General features: G+C 39.4%; 1 protein-coding gene and 1 long non-coding RNA gene across 4 annotated transcripts in view; one reads left to right on the forward strand and one right to left on the reverse strand.

The window, feature by feature from the left end:
* Window positions 1–22,066, forward strand: part of LOC131122958 (uncharacterized) — a 61,054-nt gene that overhangs the window by 29,479 nt on the left and 9,509 nt on the right. The window lies entirely within an intron of this gene.
* The window catches only part of hhip (hedgehog interacting protein), a 48,516-nt gene that overhangs the window by 2,486 nt on the left and 23,964 nt on the right, over window positions 1–22,066 (reverse strand). For 2 of the 3 annotated variants that reach the window (XM_058065310.1, XM_058065331.1), the window contains exons 6-12: window positions 20,553–20,726; window positions 19,235–19,378; window positions 19,022–19,140; window positions 15,716–15,839; window positions 13,778–13,923; window positions 12,137–12,218; window positions 1,199–1,347 (exon numbers count right to left, since the gene is read on the reverse strand). In XM_058065310.1, coding sequence (XP_057921293.1) covers window positions 1,199–1,347; window positions 12,137–12,218; window positions 13,778–13,923; window positions 15,716–15,839; window positions 19,022–19,140; window positions 19,235–19,378; window positions 20,553–20,726 — 938 coding nt within the window. Of the gene's footprint in view, window positions 1–1,198; window positions 1,348–9,324; window positions 9,983–12,136; window positions 12,219–13,777; window positions 13,924–15,715; window positions 15,840–19,021; window positions 19,141–19,234; window positions 19,379–20,552; window positions 20,727–22,066 lie in introns of those variants that run through there. The other variant, XM_058065321.1, reaches the window with a different exon arrangement.

Below are 22,066 nucleotides of genomic sequence, written 5' to 3' on the forward strand. Positions count from 1 at the left end.
GAAACAAACAAAACAACAAATACAGTTGTAATTTATTTAATATTAAGATGCGGAAAAAGTTGTAATCTTAGTCGCAATTTTATGAGAATAAACTTGTATGTAATATTATGAGGAAAAGTTATGTCATTTTAGTTTGAATATTAAAGAAAAATATGTATTTTTAAGTCATATATGAGAATAATGGCGTAATATTATGAACACCCCCCGCCATCTTTTTAGTAGCATCTTTTAAGTTTTTTTAAGAAAAAATAGATAAACACTGTGGATAAAACACTGAATATTATGAGAAAAAAACAAAACAACAAATAAAGTTGTAATTTTTTTTATATTAGGATGCGGAAAAAGTTGTAATCTTATGAGAATAAAGTCAAATAAAAGTAAAATGTTATGGGCATAAAGTCACAAGTACGAGAAGAACATTTACAAGAAGAACGTTGAAAAGAAACCCACCAGGAATAGAAAAAAACAGCTGTAATTTTACAAGAATAAAGTCAAAATATTTAGAGAAAAAAGTCGCAATTTTATGAAAATAAACTTGTAATATTATGAGGAAAAGTTATGTCATTTTAGTTTAAATATTAAGGAAAAATATGTATTTTTAAATCATATACAAGAATAATGGCGGAATATTATGAACACCCTCCCGCCGTCTTTTTAGTAGCATCAAGTTTAACTAGTAAAGAAAAAATAGACGTGGATAAAACACTGAATATTATGAGAAACAAACAAAACAACAAAGTTGTAATTTTTTTTATATTAGGATGCGGAAAAAGTAGCAATCTTATGAGAATAAAGTCAAATCAAAGTAAAATATTATGAGACACCCCTGCTAGCTAATGTTAGTTGCTAAACTAGACTAAATTAGCTGACGACAAACATAACTAAGTTGTGTGAGTGTGTTATGTTTGAGGCATAACGTTGTTAACTAATGTTCGTTGTACGTTTGAATGTTGGTGGGTGGCACTCATTTTCCACCAGTACTCCCTTGCCTCTCACGGCCACCCTGACAGTTCACCGCGCTCCCCCCAGGGGGCCCGCCCCACTAATTGAGAAGCACTGTTGTAGAGAAATACAATGTGTCCAAAACACGTCTCCTGTAGAAAGTAGTGATGTCTGCTGTCAGAGCTTTTAAATAAAAATAAGTTTACTGGCATAAAAAGTGTCCAAAATAACAAAACAAGCACCAAAAGAGCCTCACCGATGCGGCAGAAGGGCCCCTCCCAGCCGGGGCTGCAGCAGCACTTGCCGATGGGGGTGCAGTGTCCGTTTTTGCAGTGCTGGGAACAAGCTGTCATCAGCAGCTCTGGAGGTTCCACCTGACGCTGGCACTCCTTGGGGGCCAGGGGCCTGGAACAGTGGGGAGGGGGGAAAAAAAAGTCAATTTGTGTGGGTGTGTGTGTGGGGTGGGGCGAAAACTATACATTTAAAAGTTGCTTTTCGGACTACAGTCATCCCTTGTTTATTGTAGGATTCAATATTGAACTTTGGGTTATTAATTAATTGGGTTAATAATTATTATTTATTTATTATTTATTATTTATATTTATATTATTTATATATTATATATATCATATATATTATTTATTTATATATATTATTTATAAATATTTTATTCATATTTTATCATTTATTTATTTTAAATATGTTTTATTATTATATTATATATATGTATAATAAATAATAAATAAATTATTTATGAATTTAATAATTTTATAAATTATTTTATAACAAACAATATTGATATTGTCACTATATTGGCGGTTATTATGAACCATTATAACCATGATGATAACCATTATGTATATATATTATATATAAATAAATTATAATTATATTATATATTTTTTATATAATTATAATATATATATAATATTAATTATTATTTATTTATTAAATTTATAAATAATTGATAATGTATTTACTTTAAATAATTTATCATTATATTATTTATATAATAAGTAATAATAAACACATTATTTATCAATTTAATAATTTTATAAATTATTTTACACAAAAAAATATATAAAAAAAAATAAACTATATCAGGAAAGCAGGAAGTGAACAAATATAACAGTTACTGATTGTAAAAGTACCAGATGGAGGGGTAGGATTTAATAAGCTTTGCTTCTTCCTACTCCTTTTGGACATGTGGAACTGTGAACTGATTATAGGATGCACTCAATTGTAATCTGATGCATGTTCAAAATGAAATAAAACCACTACCATTACTTTATCCTGATCGTAACTTTTTACCCAACCTAATTTTCCCTAAAATATTTAATTAGTTAATTTTTTTCTCATAAGATATATGACTTAAAGAAATATTTTTTCCTTAATATTTAAACTAAAATGACATAACTTTTCATCATAATATTGCAAGTTTATTCTCATAAAATAGCAACTTTTTTTCTCTAAATATTTTGACTTTATTCTTGTAAAATTACAGCTGTTTCTATTTCATTACCATTACCATTAGCATTAGCATTAGCATTAGCATTACCAGTGATATATGAAACATAGCCTTGTATCCATGCTCTAAAATGTCACTTTCATCCTCCCCAGCCGCTCCATCCTGAAATCCTCATAGCGGAATAAAAAGAGCATTAAAAATCAAGAGGCGGCTTCAGATATAAACCAGGCCGACCACACGTCCAACTTCACAGCAGCACATGGTTAAGAGCCTTGATTAAAAAAAAACAAAAAACAGGGACATGTTGTGATCATTCCGCATTAAGACAAAACACTAAGACACGCACATTAGCAAAATAATTATTCCCTATCACGCGCTCGTACAAATCTGGAAGTAATATGGCAACGAGTATAATCATGTTCAAATGTAGAACGTTTTGTCAGCGGCTGCCTGTTCGCCACACACGTTTGTCAGATTCATTGTTGTTAATGGATAACGAGGCAACGCAGGGTGGTTGGGGGGGGGGGCGGGGGGGGGGTGGAAGGATGAGGCGGCGATGCCAATAACCCGAGAATGGTAATTGGACTCCCGGGTACTGACGCTGGTATCAGGAGTAGGAATTGTGGTCGGCTAAAACAGGCTTCATCAATCATTGCTGCGGAGTGTGTGTTGGGGGGTGAGGGGAGGGGGCTAGCAAATGGTCACTCTGCAGCAGTCGAAACTGAAAAGTGGAGATAGGATTTAAGACCTTACGACCAGAGAGATCCTGTTGTAGATTAAAGCTGGCGCCAGCGTTTATTTTAATTTACCTAAAGCACTTCAAAAAGGAATTCAGTAGACTCCATTTTTCTGTGCTAATGCTTGCATTTATTAGACAAGAACGGTTCTGAAAGATGAACGACCAAGGCCAGTGATAAAACGAAAATTTGGGACAAAATATATATCATATATTTATGTGCTATTCCCTTCCATGTACTGTCATCACTGCATAACCACCAATGAAAACATGTTTTATAGTTTTTTTTTTTGTTTTTTTTTTTTAACTTTTTTACGATTTAACGACTGCTGTGCTACTTGCTGCTGCATTCATTTTCTTTGGACGAAGAGTTTTAACACCGTCAAGCATGGGGTGCGTCGTTATGGCTTTGTCTCGATAAGAAACGATGAACTCAGATGATAAATGTCATGTGTTGACGTATATTGTAATAAATAATTTAAAATTAAAAATAATTAAAAATAATAAAAAAATTGTTTCAATTTTAATTAATTTAATTTTTTCAATTTAATTAAATTCAATTAATTTACATTTTTAAAATTTAATTAATTACTTTAAAAAAAATAATATATATATTTTTTTAACCAGGTGGCTAAATGTGAAGAAATCTTTGAATAGGGATGTCTTAACTGGTCTTAGCCTCACTTCCAAGGGAGTACAGTGAGGAGCGCTTGATTTGCTCACCTGGAGTTATGTTATTTTTGTATGCTTTGTGGAAAAAGACTGTTTCTGTAGGTATTTTCTTAGCAATATCATGGAAGAGTTTTTGCATCATCACATTGACGAAACGCTGAACTGTGCGAGGCTGCACGGAGGTCGAGTGGTTAGCACTCTTAGAGTTCAAAACCCCAAAATTGGCCATCTCTGTGTGGAGTTTGCATGTTCTCCGGTTTTCTCCGAGGACTCCGGTTTCCTCCAACATTCCAAAAACATGCTAGGTTAATTAGCGACTCCAAATTATCCATAGGTATGAATGTGAGTGTGAATGGTTGTTTGTCTATATGTGCCCTGTGATTGGCTGGCCACCAGTCCAGGATGTACCCCGCCTTTTGCCCGAAGACAGCTGGGATAGGTCGGTTAGCGCGCAGACCTCACAGCTAGGAGGCTGGAGTTCAATTCCATCTCTGTGTGGAGTTTGCATGTTCTCCCCATTCCAAAAACATGCTAGGTTAATTGGCAACTCCAAATTGTCCATAGGTATGAATGTGAGTGTGAATGGTTGTTTGTCTATATGTGCCCTGTGATTGGCTGGCCACCAGTCCAGGGTGTACCCCGCCTCTCGCCCGAAGACGGCTGGGATAAGCTCCAGCACCCTCACGACCCTTGTGATGATAAGCGGTAGAAAATGAATGAATGTGTTAGTAATACCACAAGTGGTAAGCATGCAGGCCACACAGCAAGGAGACCCGAGTTCGATTCCACCCTCGGCCATCTCTGTGTGGAGTTTGCATGTTCTCCCCGTGCATGCATGGGTTTTCTCCGGGTACTCCGGTTTCCTCCCACATTCCAAAAACATGCTAGGTTAATTAGCCACTCCAAATTGTCCATAGGTATGAATGTGAGTGTGAATGGTTGTTTGTCTATATGTGCCCTGTGATTGGCTGGCCACCAGTCCGGGGTGTACCCAGACCGCTGGGATAGGCTCCAGCACCCCCCGCGACCCTCGTGAGGATAAGCAGTAGAAAATGAATGAATGAATGAACTGTGCAATTCCTACCCCAAGACAAAACTGTGAGGACGGAAGGTGGAGGCGGGGTCGATTCTCATGCTCCCATCAGCACCCGACTCCAGACTCCATCCCTTAGGCTGGCTTTTGTCGTTGTATGCAGTAGTTTTTAAAAAGAAGGGAAAAGATGGAGAAAAATAGAAAGAGTCCCTGGAGTATTGTGTGGGTTGTGGGGGTGTGGGGGCGGCGTGGGGGGGGGGGGGGGGGGGGCAGTGGTGGCGGTCTGTGGCTAACACTGTTAATAGCAGGCAGGGGTCAGCAGCGCAACTAAACAGTCTGTACGACTGCCAGGGTGGCTGTGAAAACAGCACCTGCTGGTAGCGCCACTTGACAAAGGCAGCTGGGTCAACAGCCACTGTGGGAATTTATCAACTTTGGGAGGGGTGGTGGTGCTGCAATGTGTGAGAGAGCCAGGGGAGTGGGGAGAAGGGGGCCACGCTGCTAGCTCATGAGCTTGTTACATGAACATGAAGCTTGATGATGCTACGTAAAAAGCTGACTTAGGCTACGATACTGATGTGATACTCATACTTGTATATAATTAGCTTGTTTGCTATCAGAACGCGCTTGATTGACATGAGGTGTACGTGAGAAAAACGCAGTGGAGTGATGTATATTGTGCACCCCCAACAATGGCTTCATCAAATGTCCCCGTGTGGTCTCTTTTGGCGTTTTGTCATCGGACAACCATTGTTCGGGGGTCCCGTCTTTTGTAGCTTTATTCCTTATTTTAATTGTGCAAGAAATTTACTGTGTATTGTAGGAGTTGGGGCTATTCAGGCCGGAAAGACGACAAGGACCAACAGCGGAGATGGAGGAAGATTTAAGAGGGACGGGAAAATAAAAGGCTTTTTTTTTTTTGCTACACTATGCTGGGAGCTAGCATATCTCGCGCTCACACAGACTCACAGATGTGCATGTTTGCATGTACTCCACCGCCCACACGGTTTATATCTGTACACAACGTAAACAGAGGCGCTAGCATAAACATACGTAATGTATATAGTATGTATATAAACAAATAGCTGTAGTCCCCTTCTCGTGCAAACACGTAAAATATCATCAACGGTCTTAGTAGCCACGTTTACATGAGTAGTTTTTCTCTTTCCGAAAGCAATGGTATACATGGAAAGGAATATTCCAATGGCGTGTCTACATGTGTCGCTATAATCAATCAGAATAGTCAATGGGGCATGCGCAGTGAAACGTAAACACCAACATCACGTGATACCGACTTCCTCCAGTTTTTCTTTCACTTGTTGGAATAACTCCGTATTGCCAGTTTTTCCTTCGTTCCAGTCTTGGAATTTAGTTTGGATCAAAAACAAACTTTCCGCAGCAGTCCAGTGCCGATTGCTCGCCTCCATTTTTTTTTTTAAATCGAAGAACGTCTGTAGCTGCGTGTTACGTCATATCTCAGCATTCGCTGAAAGAACGCCAATTCCAATTGCATTCGGTTTATTTGCTCAAACGGAAAGAATGTAACCTTTGTATACACCTCATTCCGAAAGAAAAGTGCCAATCCGAATGAATATATAATCGGATTCCCAGGGGTGGGAATATGTACACGCTAGATCGGAAAGTTGTCAGACTGCGTTCTTCTTCTGTTGTTTATTGGCGGTTGGCAAGCAGCTTTCGTGTGCATTAGCGCCATCTGTGGAACAGAATCTAAACCCTTCTATACGCCATTCACAAGTCCACTTTTATTAAAAAAGAAAATACATATGTATCTATATAAAACATTTGCCGAGTTTAATTATAAAATATTAGCAAGATTGAACTTTATCTTTTCCTGTTCCCGGGTGCGTTCTTTCAACGAATGCTGAGATATGACGTAACACGCAGCTCCAGACGTTCTTCAGTTTTAAAAATGGAGGCGAGCAATCGGCACTGGACTGCTAAGGAAAGTTTTGTTTTTGATTCAAACTAAATTTCAAGACTGGACGAAGGAAAAACTGGCAATACGGAATTATTCCAACAAGTGAAAGAAAAACTGGAGGAAGTCGGTATCACGTGATGTTGGTGTTTACGTTTTACTGCGCATGCCCCATTGACTATTCTGGTTGATTATAGCGCCGTATGTAGACATGCGATTGGAATAATCCTTTCCATGTATACCATTGCTTTCGGAAAGAGAAAAACTCCTCATGTAAACGTGGCTAATGAATTATATGACGATATAAACTTTGATATGTGAGCAAGTATCGTAGCATCGTGATGCATTTGAGTGCTGCCATTTATCAGTCAGGTGATGTTTATTCTATATGTATGAACTGGACCTACATGCGTATCAAGGATCGACAGCATCCCTCAGAGAAACTATGTCCGCACCGCTCTACAGTTTCAAATCAAAGACATTCCGATTATTTTCCCGAAAGACGTTTTCAAAGATTTTTATCCTTATTTTTATCCTTATTTTTATCCTTATTTTATGTTATCCTCGCTGTGAGTTGTCAGCAAACGGGTCAAGATTTGAAGTCAGAGCAGCCAAAAAAAATGCTTAACGCAAACGAAACGGCTGGAATGAAATATCTCCTGTTAAATTAAGAGAGACAGATGAAGTAGAAAAAGCAGACTGGGAATCAAACTTGAAATATGTATGCTGCTGATCAGTCGCGGGTGACGACAGTGCCACCCAAGCATTAGAGCGATTAATTATGCCGCAGATGTTTCAAAGGGTCCCAGATGACTCGGTTCTTATTTATGTTTTCTGGCGTGAGCCCTGGATGCATTTACACCCCCCCCCCCCTTCAAGACCCCCCCCCCCCCCCCCCACCATCCCCCATCAGAACAATTCTTTCCACCGTTAACTGGACTTGTTTAGTCTGCAGAGCCTGTAGCGTTGGAGTCTTGACTCCTGATCCATTCAGGCTTTGGTTATTCGGATCTTCTCATAAGCAGGTTCTCGGCTAAAGTTTCATGATAGCATCCTGCAATGAGCTTTAAATTTGGGAACACAGAAGGGAAAAATGAGGAACCGTTTGCTAAAGCTGCTAAAAAAAAGGGCCCACAGGGAAACATTAGCCATAAAACCCCTCAGCCGTGTTTGTGTAAACATGTCACGGCCAGATGACTTCATTTTGAGGTATTTGTTTGTCAGTTGAAGTGCGCCTTCAATAATAAATAGGCCACCATGCATTGAGACCTACTGAGCGTGTGCGGTTGTAAAACAAAGCAAGACAAACAGCAAGGCTGTTGGTGGTTGGTGGTTTCTCAGTGTGATTGAAATAATCACATTCTGATGATGGTTAGGCTTTACAGTATGTTACAATTACCTCCACATCTGCCTGCCCGTAAATCCGGCAGTCGTCTGCCGTGTTACCTCGGAAAACTCAGCGTCCTTGTCCGGAATTTTTTTGCTCATATGTGACCTGTATCTGATGTTTTCATGTCAATAGCCACGTTTACATGAGGAGTTTTTCCTCTTTCCGAATGACCTTTCCGAAAGCAATGGTATATATGGAAAGGAATATTCCAATTGCGTGTCTACATGCGGCGCTCTAATCAATCAGAATAGTCAATGGGGCATGCGCAGTAAAACGTAAACACCAACATCACGTGATACCGACTTCCTCCAGTTTTTCTTTCACTTGTCGGAATAACTCCGTATTGCCAGTTTTTCCTTTGTTCCAGTCTTGAAATTTAGTTTGAATCAAAAACAAACTTTCCTTAGCCGTCCACTGCCGATTGCTCGCCTCCATTTTTTTTTTTAATCGAAGAACATCTGGAGCTGCGTGTTACGTCATATCTCAGCATTCGCTGAAAGAACGCACCCGGGAACAGGAAAAGATAAAGTTCAATCTTGATAATATTTTATAATTACGCTTGGCACATGTTTTATATAGATATGTATTTTCTTTTTTTAATAAAACTGGACTTGTGAATGGCGTATAGAAGGGTTTAGATTCTGTTCCACAGATGGCGCTAATGCACACGAAAGCTCCTTGCCAACCGCCAATAAACAACAGAAGAAGAAAAACACCACGAAGAAGAACGCAGTCTGACAACTTTCCGATTGAGCGGGTACAAGATACCTCAATCGGATTGGGGAAAGGAATATTCCACCCCTGGGAATCCGATTATATATTCATTCGGATTGGCACTTTTCTTTTGGAATGAGGTGTATACAAAGGTTACATTCTTTCCGTTTCAGCAAATAAACCGAATGGAATTGGAATATTTGGGTCCATGTATACGTGGATATTCATTCATTTTCTACCGCTTATCCTCACGAGAGTCGCGCAGGTGCTGTCTTTGTGCGAGAGGCGGGGTACACCCTGGACTGGTGGCCAGCCAATCACAGGGCACATATAGACAAACAACCATTCACACTCACATTCATACCTATGGACAATTTGGAGTCGCTGATTAACCTAGCATGTTTTTGGAATGTGGGAGGAAACCGGAGTACCCAGGGAAAACAAACTCCACACAGAGATGGCTGAGGGTGGAATTGAACTCGAGTCTCCTAGCTGTGAGTCCTGCGTGCTAACCACTCGACTGCCGTGCAGCCATCATGCATTATTCATATCAATGAATATAAATTCACTTTAACACAATATGTTTATGATATAAATGTGCGCATATGTACATGTGCTTGTGCATGTGCTGAAATAAATGAAGTGTCAACGTAGCCGAGCCGGACAACAGGTGCCTCGGTGTTTTCCTTCCTCTCAGCAAAATAAAACCTGCTGTCAAACGCTCTGAAAATAACCAGGGCGCTGTAATTTTGCCAGCGTGAATCCAGCCAGCTCCGCAGTGTTGCCGTTAGCAATACCTGACACTAACATAGCGCAATGCAACGCTCGCTCTCCCGTTACAGGCGCTCGCATTTGCTTTGGCCGAGGCAGGTGGGCCATGTGACGAGCTGGTTGGCCCGCGGGAGTGAAGGGAAAGCTGGAAGTGGCGAGGATTTAAGAGGAGCGTGATTAATTGCAGCTTCATGGGTTGCGTCAGCGTCAGTCGCCGGATCGTGTCTCCAACAGTCATTTTATTGGGTATGCTTCTACTTCGCCTCAAATTCCGCCTCTTCAAAGATATTTAACCACACTCGAGGCCAAAGTGCTTAAGTCTGCAAAAACACAAAAACATGATAGCTGGAACCATTGTCGTGAGAAATGTCAGCAAATGTGGCGAGCATCTGAGTGTGTTTTGCTTGTTTTTTGGCTTTTTGTGATGCCACCTCAGAAAAGTGAAAAACGCGTAATGATAGATGACCAGAAATGGGACACGTTGTGTGACATGGTTGCCCCCACATGACTTCTTCAAAGACGCCTTCAAAGGTTGAGTAGTTTACATTATTTTAGTTTTATTGTAGTATTATTAGAAATCCTTATTTAAAAATCAAACGTTATCGTCGTTACGAGCCTGTTTGCAACCTTCTTAATATGTTTTATTGACAGCATTAGAGCCCTTTAGACATAACATAACACCCCTATAGTCACCTTGACACTTGTATTACCCAATATACACTACCGCTCAAACGTTTGGGGTCACACTCAAGGCCTAAGTGCTTAAGTCTGCAAAAACACAAAACTTGATAGCTGGAACCATCGTCATGCAAAATGTCAGCAAATGTGGCGAGCGTCTGAGGGAGTTTTGCTTGTTCTTTGGCTTTTTGTGATGCCACCTCAGAAAAGTGTATATGCCCCCATATGACTTTTCTTCAACTGCGCCTTCAAAGGGTGAGTAGTTTTACATTATTTTAGTTTTATTGTAATATTATTAGAAAACCTTCAAAACCCTTAAAAATCCTGAAAAATCAAACGTTATCGTCGTTACGAGCCGGTTTGCAACCTTCTTAATATGTTTTGCTGACAACATTAGAGCCCTTTAGACATAAAATAACACCCCTATAGTCACCTTGACACTTGTATTACCCAATATACACTACCGCTCAAAAGTTCTTGGATCACACTCAAGGCCTAAGTGCTTAAGTCTGCAAAAACACTAAAACATGATAGCTGGAACCATCGTCATGCGAAATGTCAGCAAATGTGGCGAGCGTCTGAGTGTGTTTTGCTTGTTCTTTGGCTTTTTTGTGATGCCACCTCAGAAAAGTGAAAAACGCGTAATGATACATGACCAGAAATGGGACACATCGTGTATGTAACACGATTGCTCTTACATTTAAATGTAACATGTAAATATGCTTATTATACAAAACACCACTAGGTGACAGTATGCCCCCACATGACTTTTCTTCAAAGGCGCCTTTAAAGGTTGAGTAGTTTTACATTATTTTAGTTTTATTGTAGTATTATTAGGAATCCTTAAAAATCCTTAAAAATTGTTATTGTCGTTACGAGCCTGTTTGCAACCTTCTTAGTATGTTTTGTTGACAACATTAGAGCCCTTTAGACATAAAATAACACCCCTATAGTAGATAGATAGATAGACTCCCTTTATTGTCATCACCTTGAACTTGTATTAGGATCACTTGGAATTTTATTTTGCCCAGTCTGAGATATGGCTTTTTCTTGGCAGTCCTGCTATGAAGTCCAGCATCCTGAAGTCGCCCCTTCACTGTTGATACTGACCCTGGTGTTTGACGGCTACTATTTAGTGCAGATGCCATGTACATCCTTCTTTGAAAATCATCTGATTCATTTGAGAAATTGATAAAAAATTTTGTGAAATGGAGAAAAAATGTTTGTGAAGTGCATGAAAATATGTATTTCTTTGGAAAACAAAGAAATTTGCAAGTGATCCCAAACCTTTGAGCGGTAGTGTACATAGCGGTGTAGTCTATTGGGACCAGTGCTGGTTGTACGACATCCCCATGATCGGACTCCCTTACTTGGTCCCGCGAGTCCAGTTCTGGAGCGCCGTGGCTATATCGCTCATGTGTGTGTTCCACAGCGGAAAAACATACGAGTTACGCAAGAACAGAGAGGCCTTTTTTATGATGCAAATGTATTACTCTTTTGAACGCATATTGTTTTGGGGAGCCAAACGCTTAAACTACACACTCTCAGATATTTGTTTTCTTGTAGAGTTGTGCATCGTTTTTTCTGTCCTTGTTAGACATTACCGACACCTAGTGTCCAGTGTAGAATATTACATATCAACACAGCGCTTTTGAATGCGTCTTCTGAATGCCTTATATGGTATTTACTTATTAATTCATATATTTTGAAACAAAATAAGAAATGAATGAAGCTGCAAAATGTAAAGCGCGATGTGGCATAACCAGCGTTGGCGATTCCACGGAGTAAGATTTTACCTTTTGGGGTCCACCAGCTTGTAGAGTTTCCCACTGTGCGACTGTGCCATGCTTTTACTGCTCGCCAGTATGTAGACCTCACCTGAAATAAAAAGGAAACGGTCACATTAAAAGGCAGTCCATCTGTGAGAGACTTTTTTATGGGTGGATTGAACACTCGTAAGTGGGAACCATGCGGATAATTTAATGAGGAACAAACCCACAGCTAAATTCCATAAGGGGACAAAGTGTAAACATGTGTCTGCGGGACACACGCCCCCGACCAAAACGCTCGCCACCGCTGGCCCCGATGTGATTCTCGTCAAATCCTGATCAAATGCGTCAAATCTGAAAGACCTCCTTAAAACAACTCTTGACAGCTGGCGAGAGCCGCGATCACACATTTATGACGGCTGTCGTTGAGTGAGTGTTCGACTTAATCAGAAACACTGGAGCTGACAGTTCGTAATCCCGCCAGTGACTGGTGGGGGTCCAGCTGGTATCGTGTTCTCTGTATCACATTATGGCGCTCACCTCGCTTCACCCGACTTGATCTTAGTGCTCCCAAAGTTAAAGGCAACACACCGCTCCGTGCAAAACTCGGCGTTGTAGGTGGGCCGGCGCTCAAAAGCCGTGCTGTTTTATGGAAATGATACCGAATCCAAGAGGAAGTACATATTTAATATCCTGTTGACCTCAAGTCAAAACAATATAAGCTTATTTTCTATATTCCAAGCAACAAGTGGCTACATTATTCATATAGATAGGGATGCGTACAAAAACTTGCTATCGTAATGGCGCCGACGTAAACAGTAGGAACCGGACAAAAAAAAAAAACAAAGTTTCAGTGCTAAATAACAGCAGACTCAGCCACCTCTAAAAATGACTCGAAAGTGATACTGTGCAAGTAATTTTTCAAATTTATTGCCTATCTTAAAGGGATAGTTTGGATTTATTGACAGTTACTATGGTACCCATTATGTCATTGTATGGTCATATCACCTCCTACTTCGGTATGAGGTACATTATTTAAAAAAAAACAAAACAAAAAAAAAACCCAAACTGTATTATGGAAAGCAGGAAGTGACAAATGTAATAGTTACTGATTGTAAAAGTACCAGATGGAGGGGTAGGATTTAATAAGCTTTGCTTCTTCCTACTCCTTTTGGACATGTGGAACTGTGAACGGATTATGTGATGCATTCAATTCTAATCTGATGCATGTTCAAATCAAATAAAACCATTACAATTAGCATTAGCCTGACCATGAGCGGACTCCCCCACTTGGTCCTGCGAGTCCAGTTCTGGAGCGCCGTGTCTATATCGTTCACGTGTGTGTTCCACAGCGGAAAAAGATGTGAGATACGCAAGAACGGAGAGATGCAAATGTATTACTCTTTTGAACGCATATTGTTTTGGGCAGCCAAATTGTCATGGAAATCCGAAATGGGACCAAAAAATGGGACCAAAAAATCAGAACTATCCCTTTAACACGTAAAACAGCAGTGCTCGGTTTCATTGTTGAACAGCAGCAACAACACGCCTCTTCGTTATCCACCAATCACAGTCACGGTGAGGGAAATCCCAAATTCTGAACACAATGATTTGCCGTTTGTAAATGATACCCAACCCTAAGTGGACACCTTTCATCGCGATACTAACCCAACTCGTCTTCGCCAAATCCCAGGATGTGTCCGACAAGCGTGGAGCCGCAGGAGCCGGCTGTTCCCAGGCAGAGTGGTTTCTCCTGCCACTGGTCACTCGATGCCGATGGCGTTATTGACGACTTCTGGAGAATCCGCAGGTTGCTGAGACAATCACATCAAAAATCAGAGCCACTGTTGAGTGTGCATGGAATTGTGTATTCACTCAAATAGTAGCCTCCACTCTGCGGGGTGTGTAATTAATTGACTTGAAAAAAAAAATGAAATGCGATAATAACGCACCGTATCACATTCGGTATGACTAGCCACGTTTACATGAGGAGTTTTTCTCTTTCCGAATGACCTTTCCGAAAGCAATGGTATACATGGAAAGGAATATTCCAATCGCGTGTCTACATGCGGCGCTATAATCAACCAGAATAGTCAATGGGGCATGCGCAGTAAAACTGTTCTCAAATATCTTTTTATTTTTCTACACAAAATAAGATGAAAAATAAATAAACAAATCAAGAAAAACGAAAATCAATCAATCCGTAATAAATAAATAAATATAATAATAATAATAATAAAACGGCAAATAATAAAAACTTAAGAAACCACATATAGTTGGTGGGTAGACAAATTATTTTTTTCCGATTAAAATGAACAAAGCATTATTAGAGTCCTGTAGACATGACAAAACACGACTATAGTCACATTTATACTCTTTTTATTTACAAGATATTGCGCAACTGCAGGGTCTTGAGACACATGCTAACTCGCAAACTAGAGAGCTAGCGACCTAAACGGTAGCCTTCAAGTTATTTCCTTTAAACTGAAATAGCCAAAAACTTACCACTTCCACAAGGATAGGGAGGATAACTATTAACAGTTATTTAACCTTTAACATGAACATTAATCAAACGTAATAATTTTTTCTGGGTACATGATACCATACAGCATCCATATCAAACTTGCGCGGGCCGCACTAACATTAAACTTTCATATCAAGGCGGGGGCCTCAAACTAGTGTCCTGTGGGCCACATTTGGCCCGCGGGCCACGTGTTTAAGACCCCTGGTTTAGATTCTGTTCCACAAATGGCGCTAATGCACACGAAAGCTGCTTGCCAACCGCCAATAAACAACAGAAGAAGAAAAACACCACGAAGAAGAACGCAGTCTGACAACTTTCCGATTGAGCGGGTACAAGATACCTCAATCAGATTGGGGAAAGGAATATTCCACCCCTGTGAATCCGATTATATATTCGGATTGGCACTTTTCTTTGGGAATGAGGTGTATACAAAGGTTACATTCTTTCAGTTTGAGCAAATAACCCGAATGGAATTGGAATATTTGGGTCCATGTAAACGTGGCTAATGATGCTGATACACTATGTGTCACACAGACGTGGTATCTGTAAAGCTGAAGTTGACGATGGTTGCATTTATGCCTGGTACCCTCTGCAGTTGAGTAGAAAACTACTATCGGCCATTTATTGGTTAGTGTCACATAATGTCTGATGTGTCAGACCCCAAACCGGTGCTGCTAATAAGCTAACCACATATTGTTTCAATGCTGAAATCCTGAGAGTGAATTTTTTCCTTTTATTTACTTCCTTTGCTTACTCCAGCGTTTACTGTTTGACATCAGCAAACGAGGATGAATTACAAACCAAAGAAAAGTGTGAACAGTGCAGGGCAGGATGTCCGATCTCCATTTACACTGAACTGGCTGTGCCGCTGTGGTGAAAGTAACACAAAACCTGTTTTCCCCCCTCATGCGGTTGGAACTTTGTATTGACCCTGGCACGACATGACGCAAGGGACCGACTGAATCGGGTGAGAACGAGAAAGAGAGAGAGACCAGCTGTGCTCATCTCGGTAAATGTCGGAATAGCACCGCTAATGTGGAAATCACTTCGTCATCAACAAAGCTTCGTACAGGTTGACTTACCCGAGCTTATCTCCGAACACGTAACTGCCATACAATCTCCTTGACTGGCAGCCCCTGTAGATGAAGCCCCCCACTGGTGGAGCTCCTCCAATCGACTGCAGGTCATAGACGGAAGGTTCGTTCTCTGCACAGGGCAAAGAGAGATGACATTTTGAATTAAAGTTACGTTACAGGAGTCTTCCCATGTTTTCTGCTCATCATCATCATCATCATCATCATCAACGCCTACCTCAGAATGAGTTCCCCATTCCCTGTGATTGACATTGAAGTCTCTACTTCGGTAGCAACATAGTCATTTCATCCAAAAGGAGACTGAGGGCAATAAGAAAATGGAGCACTGCAACGATGCAGAACATTCATTCATTCATTCATTTTGTACGGCTTATCCTCACGAGGGGGTGCTGGAGCCTATCCCAGCTGTCTGGGTACACCCCAGACTGGTGGCCAGCCAATCACAGGGCACATATAGACAAACAACCATTCACACTCACATTCATACCTATGGACAATTTGGAGTCGCCAATTAACCTAGCATGTTTTTGGAATGTGGGAGAAAACATGCAAACTCAATACACAGAGATGACCGAGGGTGGAATTGAACCCTGGTCTCCTAGCTGTGAGGCCTGCGTGCTAACCACTCATCCACTGTGCAGCCCGCAAAGCAATCAAAAATCTTGAAAGGCTTACTGAGCTAAAGTCGTGGGAGAAAACCCACGCATGCACAGGGAGGACATGCAAACTCCACACAGAGATGGCCGAGGGTGGAATTGAACTCGGGTCTCCTAGCTGTGAGGCCTGCGCGCTAACCACTCGTCCACTGTGCAGCCCGCAAAGCAATCAAACATCTTGAAAAGGCTTACTGAGCTAAAGTCATGGGCGAAAACCCATGCATGCACGGGGAGGACATGAAAACTCCACACAGAGATGGCCGAGGGTGGAATCGAACTCGGGTTTCCTAGCTGTGAGGCCTGCGCGGTAACCACATTTAATTATTTACTATTTACTATTATTTACTAATTACTATGAATTTCTAACTTCGATCTGTTGGACGTCAACGGTATCACTAGTGAATGCTAGTGTACTGATACTGTATCATGTACATGACGATACTGATACCGATACCGATAGATACCGATACATTAACCCACCCCAAAAGGAACATTCATTCATTCATTTTCTACCGCTTTTTCCTCACGAGGGTTGCGGGGGTGCTGGAGCCTATCCCAGCTGTCTTCAGGCGAGAGGCGGGGTAAACCCTGGACTGGTGGCCAGCCAATCACAGGGCACATATAGACAAACAACCATTCACACTCACATTCATACCTATGGACAATTTGGAGTTGCTAATTATGTCGCCTAGCATGTTTTTGGAATGTGGGAGGAAACTGGAGTACCCGGAGAAAACCCACGCATGCACGGAGCGAACACGCAAATTCCACACAGAGATGTGCCGAGAGTGGAATTGAACCATGGTCTCCTAGTTGTGAGGTCTGCGCGCTAACCACTCGATCGCCCAAAAGGAACATTCATTCATTCATTTTCTACCGCTTTTTCCTCACGAGGGTCGCGGGGGGTGCTGGAGCCTATCCCAGCTGTCTTCGGGCGAGAGGCGGGGTACACCCTGGACTGGTGGCCAGCCAATCACAGGGCACATATAGACAAACAACCATTCACACTCACATTCATACCTATGGACAATTTGGAGTTGCTAATTATGTCGCCTAGTATGTTTTTGGAATGTGGGAGGAAACCGGAGTACCCGGAGAAAACCCACGCATGCACGGAGCGAACATGCAAACTCCACACAGAGATGTGCCGAGGGTAGAATTGAACCCTGGTCTCCTAGCTGTGAGGTCTGCGCGCGAACCACTCGATCGCCCAAAAGGAACATTTCAAGCTAATAAACGTTGTTAGCGGACAATGTCATCCATACAAAAAGATGTCTAGAAGTCAAGTATTACAATAATAATACAGTACTAGGTTTGTCATAGGGACGGTGGAAGAAACCATTAGATTTTGGGTCTGGACATTCTCTCCAACATCTCAGGGCCGTACGACACGAACCTTGGCAGGATGCTGCACGGTTCACAAGTTTGACACTGATGTAATAGGACTTTATTTTTGGATTGCAGTTGTCTTTGGCAAAGGGAAATATGAATGGAGGGTGGCGTGCTGATTTCCCTGCGGCAATCAATTGCCTTTTTTTGATAATTGGCTAATGTCACAGAACATCGTTCACAGAAGAAGGGGGGGGGGGGCAAAGTATACACTCCAGTTGCCAAAGTAATCATTATTAAGACGCACACCAGTCATTTGTTTGTGAAGAAAAGTGGGATAAAAAGCAGTCCGAGACGTCGGCATCCATTTCCTCGTTGTGAGCGGTTTTCAACAATGCTCAGCCATCACCCCTGCGGTTATTACTGTTGACAGCTCGAAATCTTACGTGCCTTTGGCATATCGGGATTCCAAGAGGTGGGGGGGGGGGGGGGGGGGGGGGAATCTCATATTTGAACCTTCATAACTTGGGCAGGCGTCCCGGAGTATTTCTCAACCTGTTCCCACAGCGCTGCGTTCATACATGAATATCAAGACGTGTACGTTTGTATGTTACAAGTACTCTTTGTACTCTTTTGACAATATTTACATGAAGAATATACATACATTATGAGCCATACGTTTGGAGACACGTATCCATGCAGTTGAATGAGAAGGCGGGTCTACACTGTTTTGACTGACAGGTACAAAATAAGTCACAAGGTGGTGCTTGTACAACTCACCGTAATCTTTCCCTTTGGAAATCTCCAATATTCTTGGAGTTGCTGAGTTTTTGTCAGGAAAAACACTGTGCCGATGCTGTTTTTTACAATTTCAATAAACTGAAAATTACTTTTAATACATATATAAGTGTATGTATGTAGATAAATAATCATAGCCATATATGTACATATTTTATACTGTTATATTATGACTGTTCTTGTATAATAATGTTTTTGTCTTACTATTCAAACTTTATTGTCATAAAATTGTGACTTAAAAAATCCTTAAAGTATATATTTTTAAATTTAATTCAACTGAAAATTATGATTTTACTTTTAATATATATATAAATAATCATAGCTACATATGTACATATTTTATTCTGTTATATTATGACTGTTCTTGTATAATAATAATGTTTTTGTCTTAATATTCAAACTTTATTCTCATAAAATTGTTACTTAAAAAGTCATTAAACTGAAAATTATTATTTGCCTCAAAACGGTGTATTCAACCACACGGAGAATGTAGTCGTGCGGCCCGACTCACCGTAATCTTTCCCTTTGGAAATCTCCAATATTCTTGGAGTTGTGGAGTTTTTGTCGCTGGCGTCCGTGCAGAGCATGAGGAGACTCCCGTTCTCGGTCTGAATACGATCCACCGTGCACCTAAAGAACGCAGAAGGTTCATGAATGATCACAGAAGAACTACAACAACAACAAAAAAGTGTACACACATCTTGAAGTGTGACTTTTAACCAACCTGCCTGGGTCGTGTAAACCGTGAGCAAAAATCTCCGGCGGCTGGTTGGTGCTGTTGAAGTAGGGGTTATCCCGCGGTATGGAATAGGGGGCTGTACAAATGTCCGTGTCCACATCCACCCTCAGCATGGAGCCCGTGAAATCACTGCCGACACAGATCAAGAAAACATTCATTCATTTTATACCGCTTTTTCCTCACGAGGGTCGCGGGGGTGCTGGAGCCTATCCCAGCTGTCTTTGGGCGAGAGGCGGGGTACACCCTGGACTGGTGGCCAGCCAATCACAGGGCACATATAGACAAACAACCATTCACACTCACATTCATACCTATGGACAATTTGGAGTCGCTAATTAACCTAGCATGTTTTTGGAATGTGGGAGGAAACCGGAGTACCCGGAGAAAACCCACGCATGCCCCGGTCTCCTAGCTAAAAATATAAAAATATATAATCATAGCTATATATACGTACATATTTTATACTTTTATATATTATTTTTTTTGTCTTAATATTCAAACTTTATTCTCATAAAATTGTTGGTTAAAAAAATCATTTAAATATATATTTTTAAATTTCAATGAACTGAAAATTATGATTTTACTTTTAATATATATATATAAATAATCATAGCTACATATGTACATATTTTATTCTGTTATATTATGACTTTTCTTGTATAATGTTTTTTGTCTTAATAGTCAAACTTTATTCTCGTAAAATTGTTAAAAAATCATTGAAATATATTCTTCAAAATTTCATTAAACTGAAAATTATGATTTTACTATATATATATATATATATATATAAAACTAATCATAGCTATATATGTACATATTTTATACTGTTATATTATGACTGTTCTTGTATAATAATGTTTTTTTGTCTTAATCTCAAAACATTCTCATGAAATTGTTATATTCTGTTATATTATGACTTTTCTTGGATATTAATGTTTGTTGTCTTAATATTCAAACTTTATTCTCATAAAATTGTTAAAAAATCATTAAAATATATTCTTCAAAATGTCATTAAACTGAAAATTATGATTTTACTATATATATGTATATATATATAAAACTAATCATAGCTATATATGTACATATTTTATACTATGTGTTATATTATGACTGTTCTTGTATAATAATGTTTTTTGTCTTAATATTCAAAACTTTATTCTCATGAAATTGTTACTTATAAAGTATATATTTTACCCGGGTACTGTGAGGTTTGCGCGCTAACCACTCGACCACCGTGCCGCCCACTCAAGAAAACATGACATTGGGAAAAACTAATTTCACCGCCGTTTCACCTCCACCTCACCTGAGTCCGTCCATCTCCTCCATATCATCCAGGGTTATCATTCCGTCACCCAAAGCGATGTACAGGAGACCCTCGGGGCTGAACAGAAGCTGCCCGCCGAGATGTTTACGGTGCAGCTCCGCCACTTCCATCAGCACCCGAATGGTCCTGGTGTCCACTTGGTTCGGGTTTTTCCTGAAGGGACAAGCAACACAAAAGAGGCATGAGTGATTCAAGTGCCATCATGTCCAGATTCCGGTGAATCTACACCACAGCAAGCGATGCATGAATGTCACATGACATACGGAGCAGCAATATGACACACATAGGCATAGTGAGTCTGTGAAGATGTGTGACCCACTTTCTCCATCCACCATGACGCTACTTAACACCTCTTTTGGGAAACAGTGTCAAATCTGTGGTGTTGGGATTTTTATATCCAATTATATAATCGTATGAAAATCAGTCCAGGATTTTGTAATAGCTCGCTTTTCATTTTGGGTTTACAAATTATATAAGCGTACTGGTCTCTACTCCAACTTTTCAACAACAAAGTTTCCATTGACACTTAATGCATCATTAGGGTTTTAACTAAACATTGAAAAATAGATTAAAAAAAAAAAAACAGCACTATCAAAATGCGATATATAGCGAACATAAAATAATTGAAAAAAAAACAAACATATGTATAAATTATTTGTATTTTAATATATATATATATATATATATATATATATATATATATATATATATATATATTGTTTTTCATTAAACTGAAAATTATGATTTTACTTTTAATATATATATAAATAATCATAGCTATATATGTACATATTTTATACTGTTATATTATGACTTTTCTTGTATAACAATGTGTTTTGTCTTAATAGTCAAACTTTATTTTCATAAAATTGTTAGTTACAAAATCATTAAAATGTATATTTTAAATTTAATGAAACTGAAAATTCTGATTTTACTTTTAATATATATATAAATAATCATAGCTACATATGTACATATTTTATTATGTTATATCATGACTTTTCTTGTATAATAATGTTTTTTGTCTTAATATTCAAACTTTATTCTCATAAAATTGTTAAAAAATCATTAAAATATATTCTTTAAAATTTCATTAAACTGAAAATTATGATTTTACTTTATATACATATATGTATATATATATATATATATATATACGTAATTTATACTGTTATATTATGACTGTTCTTGTATAATAATGTTTTTTGTCTTAATATTCAAACAGAATTCTCATAAAATTTGTTTAAAAAATCCTTAAAATATTTTTTTTTTATTTCATTAAACTGAAAATAATTATTTTACTGTCATTGTAGCTCTCATACTCCTTTGCAGTATTCTGTTAGACAAACCACAGTGACGGTCAAGTCGAAACATTAATAGTATATAAAAATGAAGAACATTTGAATTAGAAACTTTATAGAATGTATTTTTCATAAAAATGCAGATAATTAGCGTCCTCGTGCGGTCTATTCAGTCCGGCGAGCGACCGGTAT

The sequence above is a fragment of the Doryrhamphus excisus genome, chromosome 1 (assembly GCF_030265055.1).
Source record: "Doryrhamphus excisus isolate RoL2022-K1 chromosome 1, RoL_Dexc_1.0, whole genome shotgun sequence".
Taxonomy (NCBI): Eukaryota; Metazoa; Chordata; class Actinopteri; order Syngnathiformes; family Syngnathidae; genus Doryrhamphus; species Doryrhamphus excisus.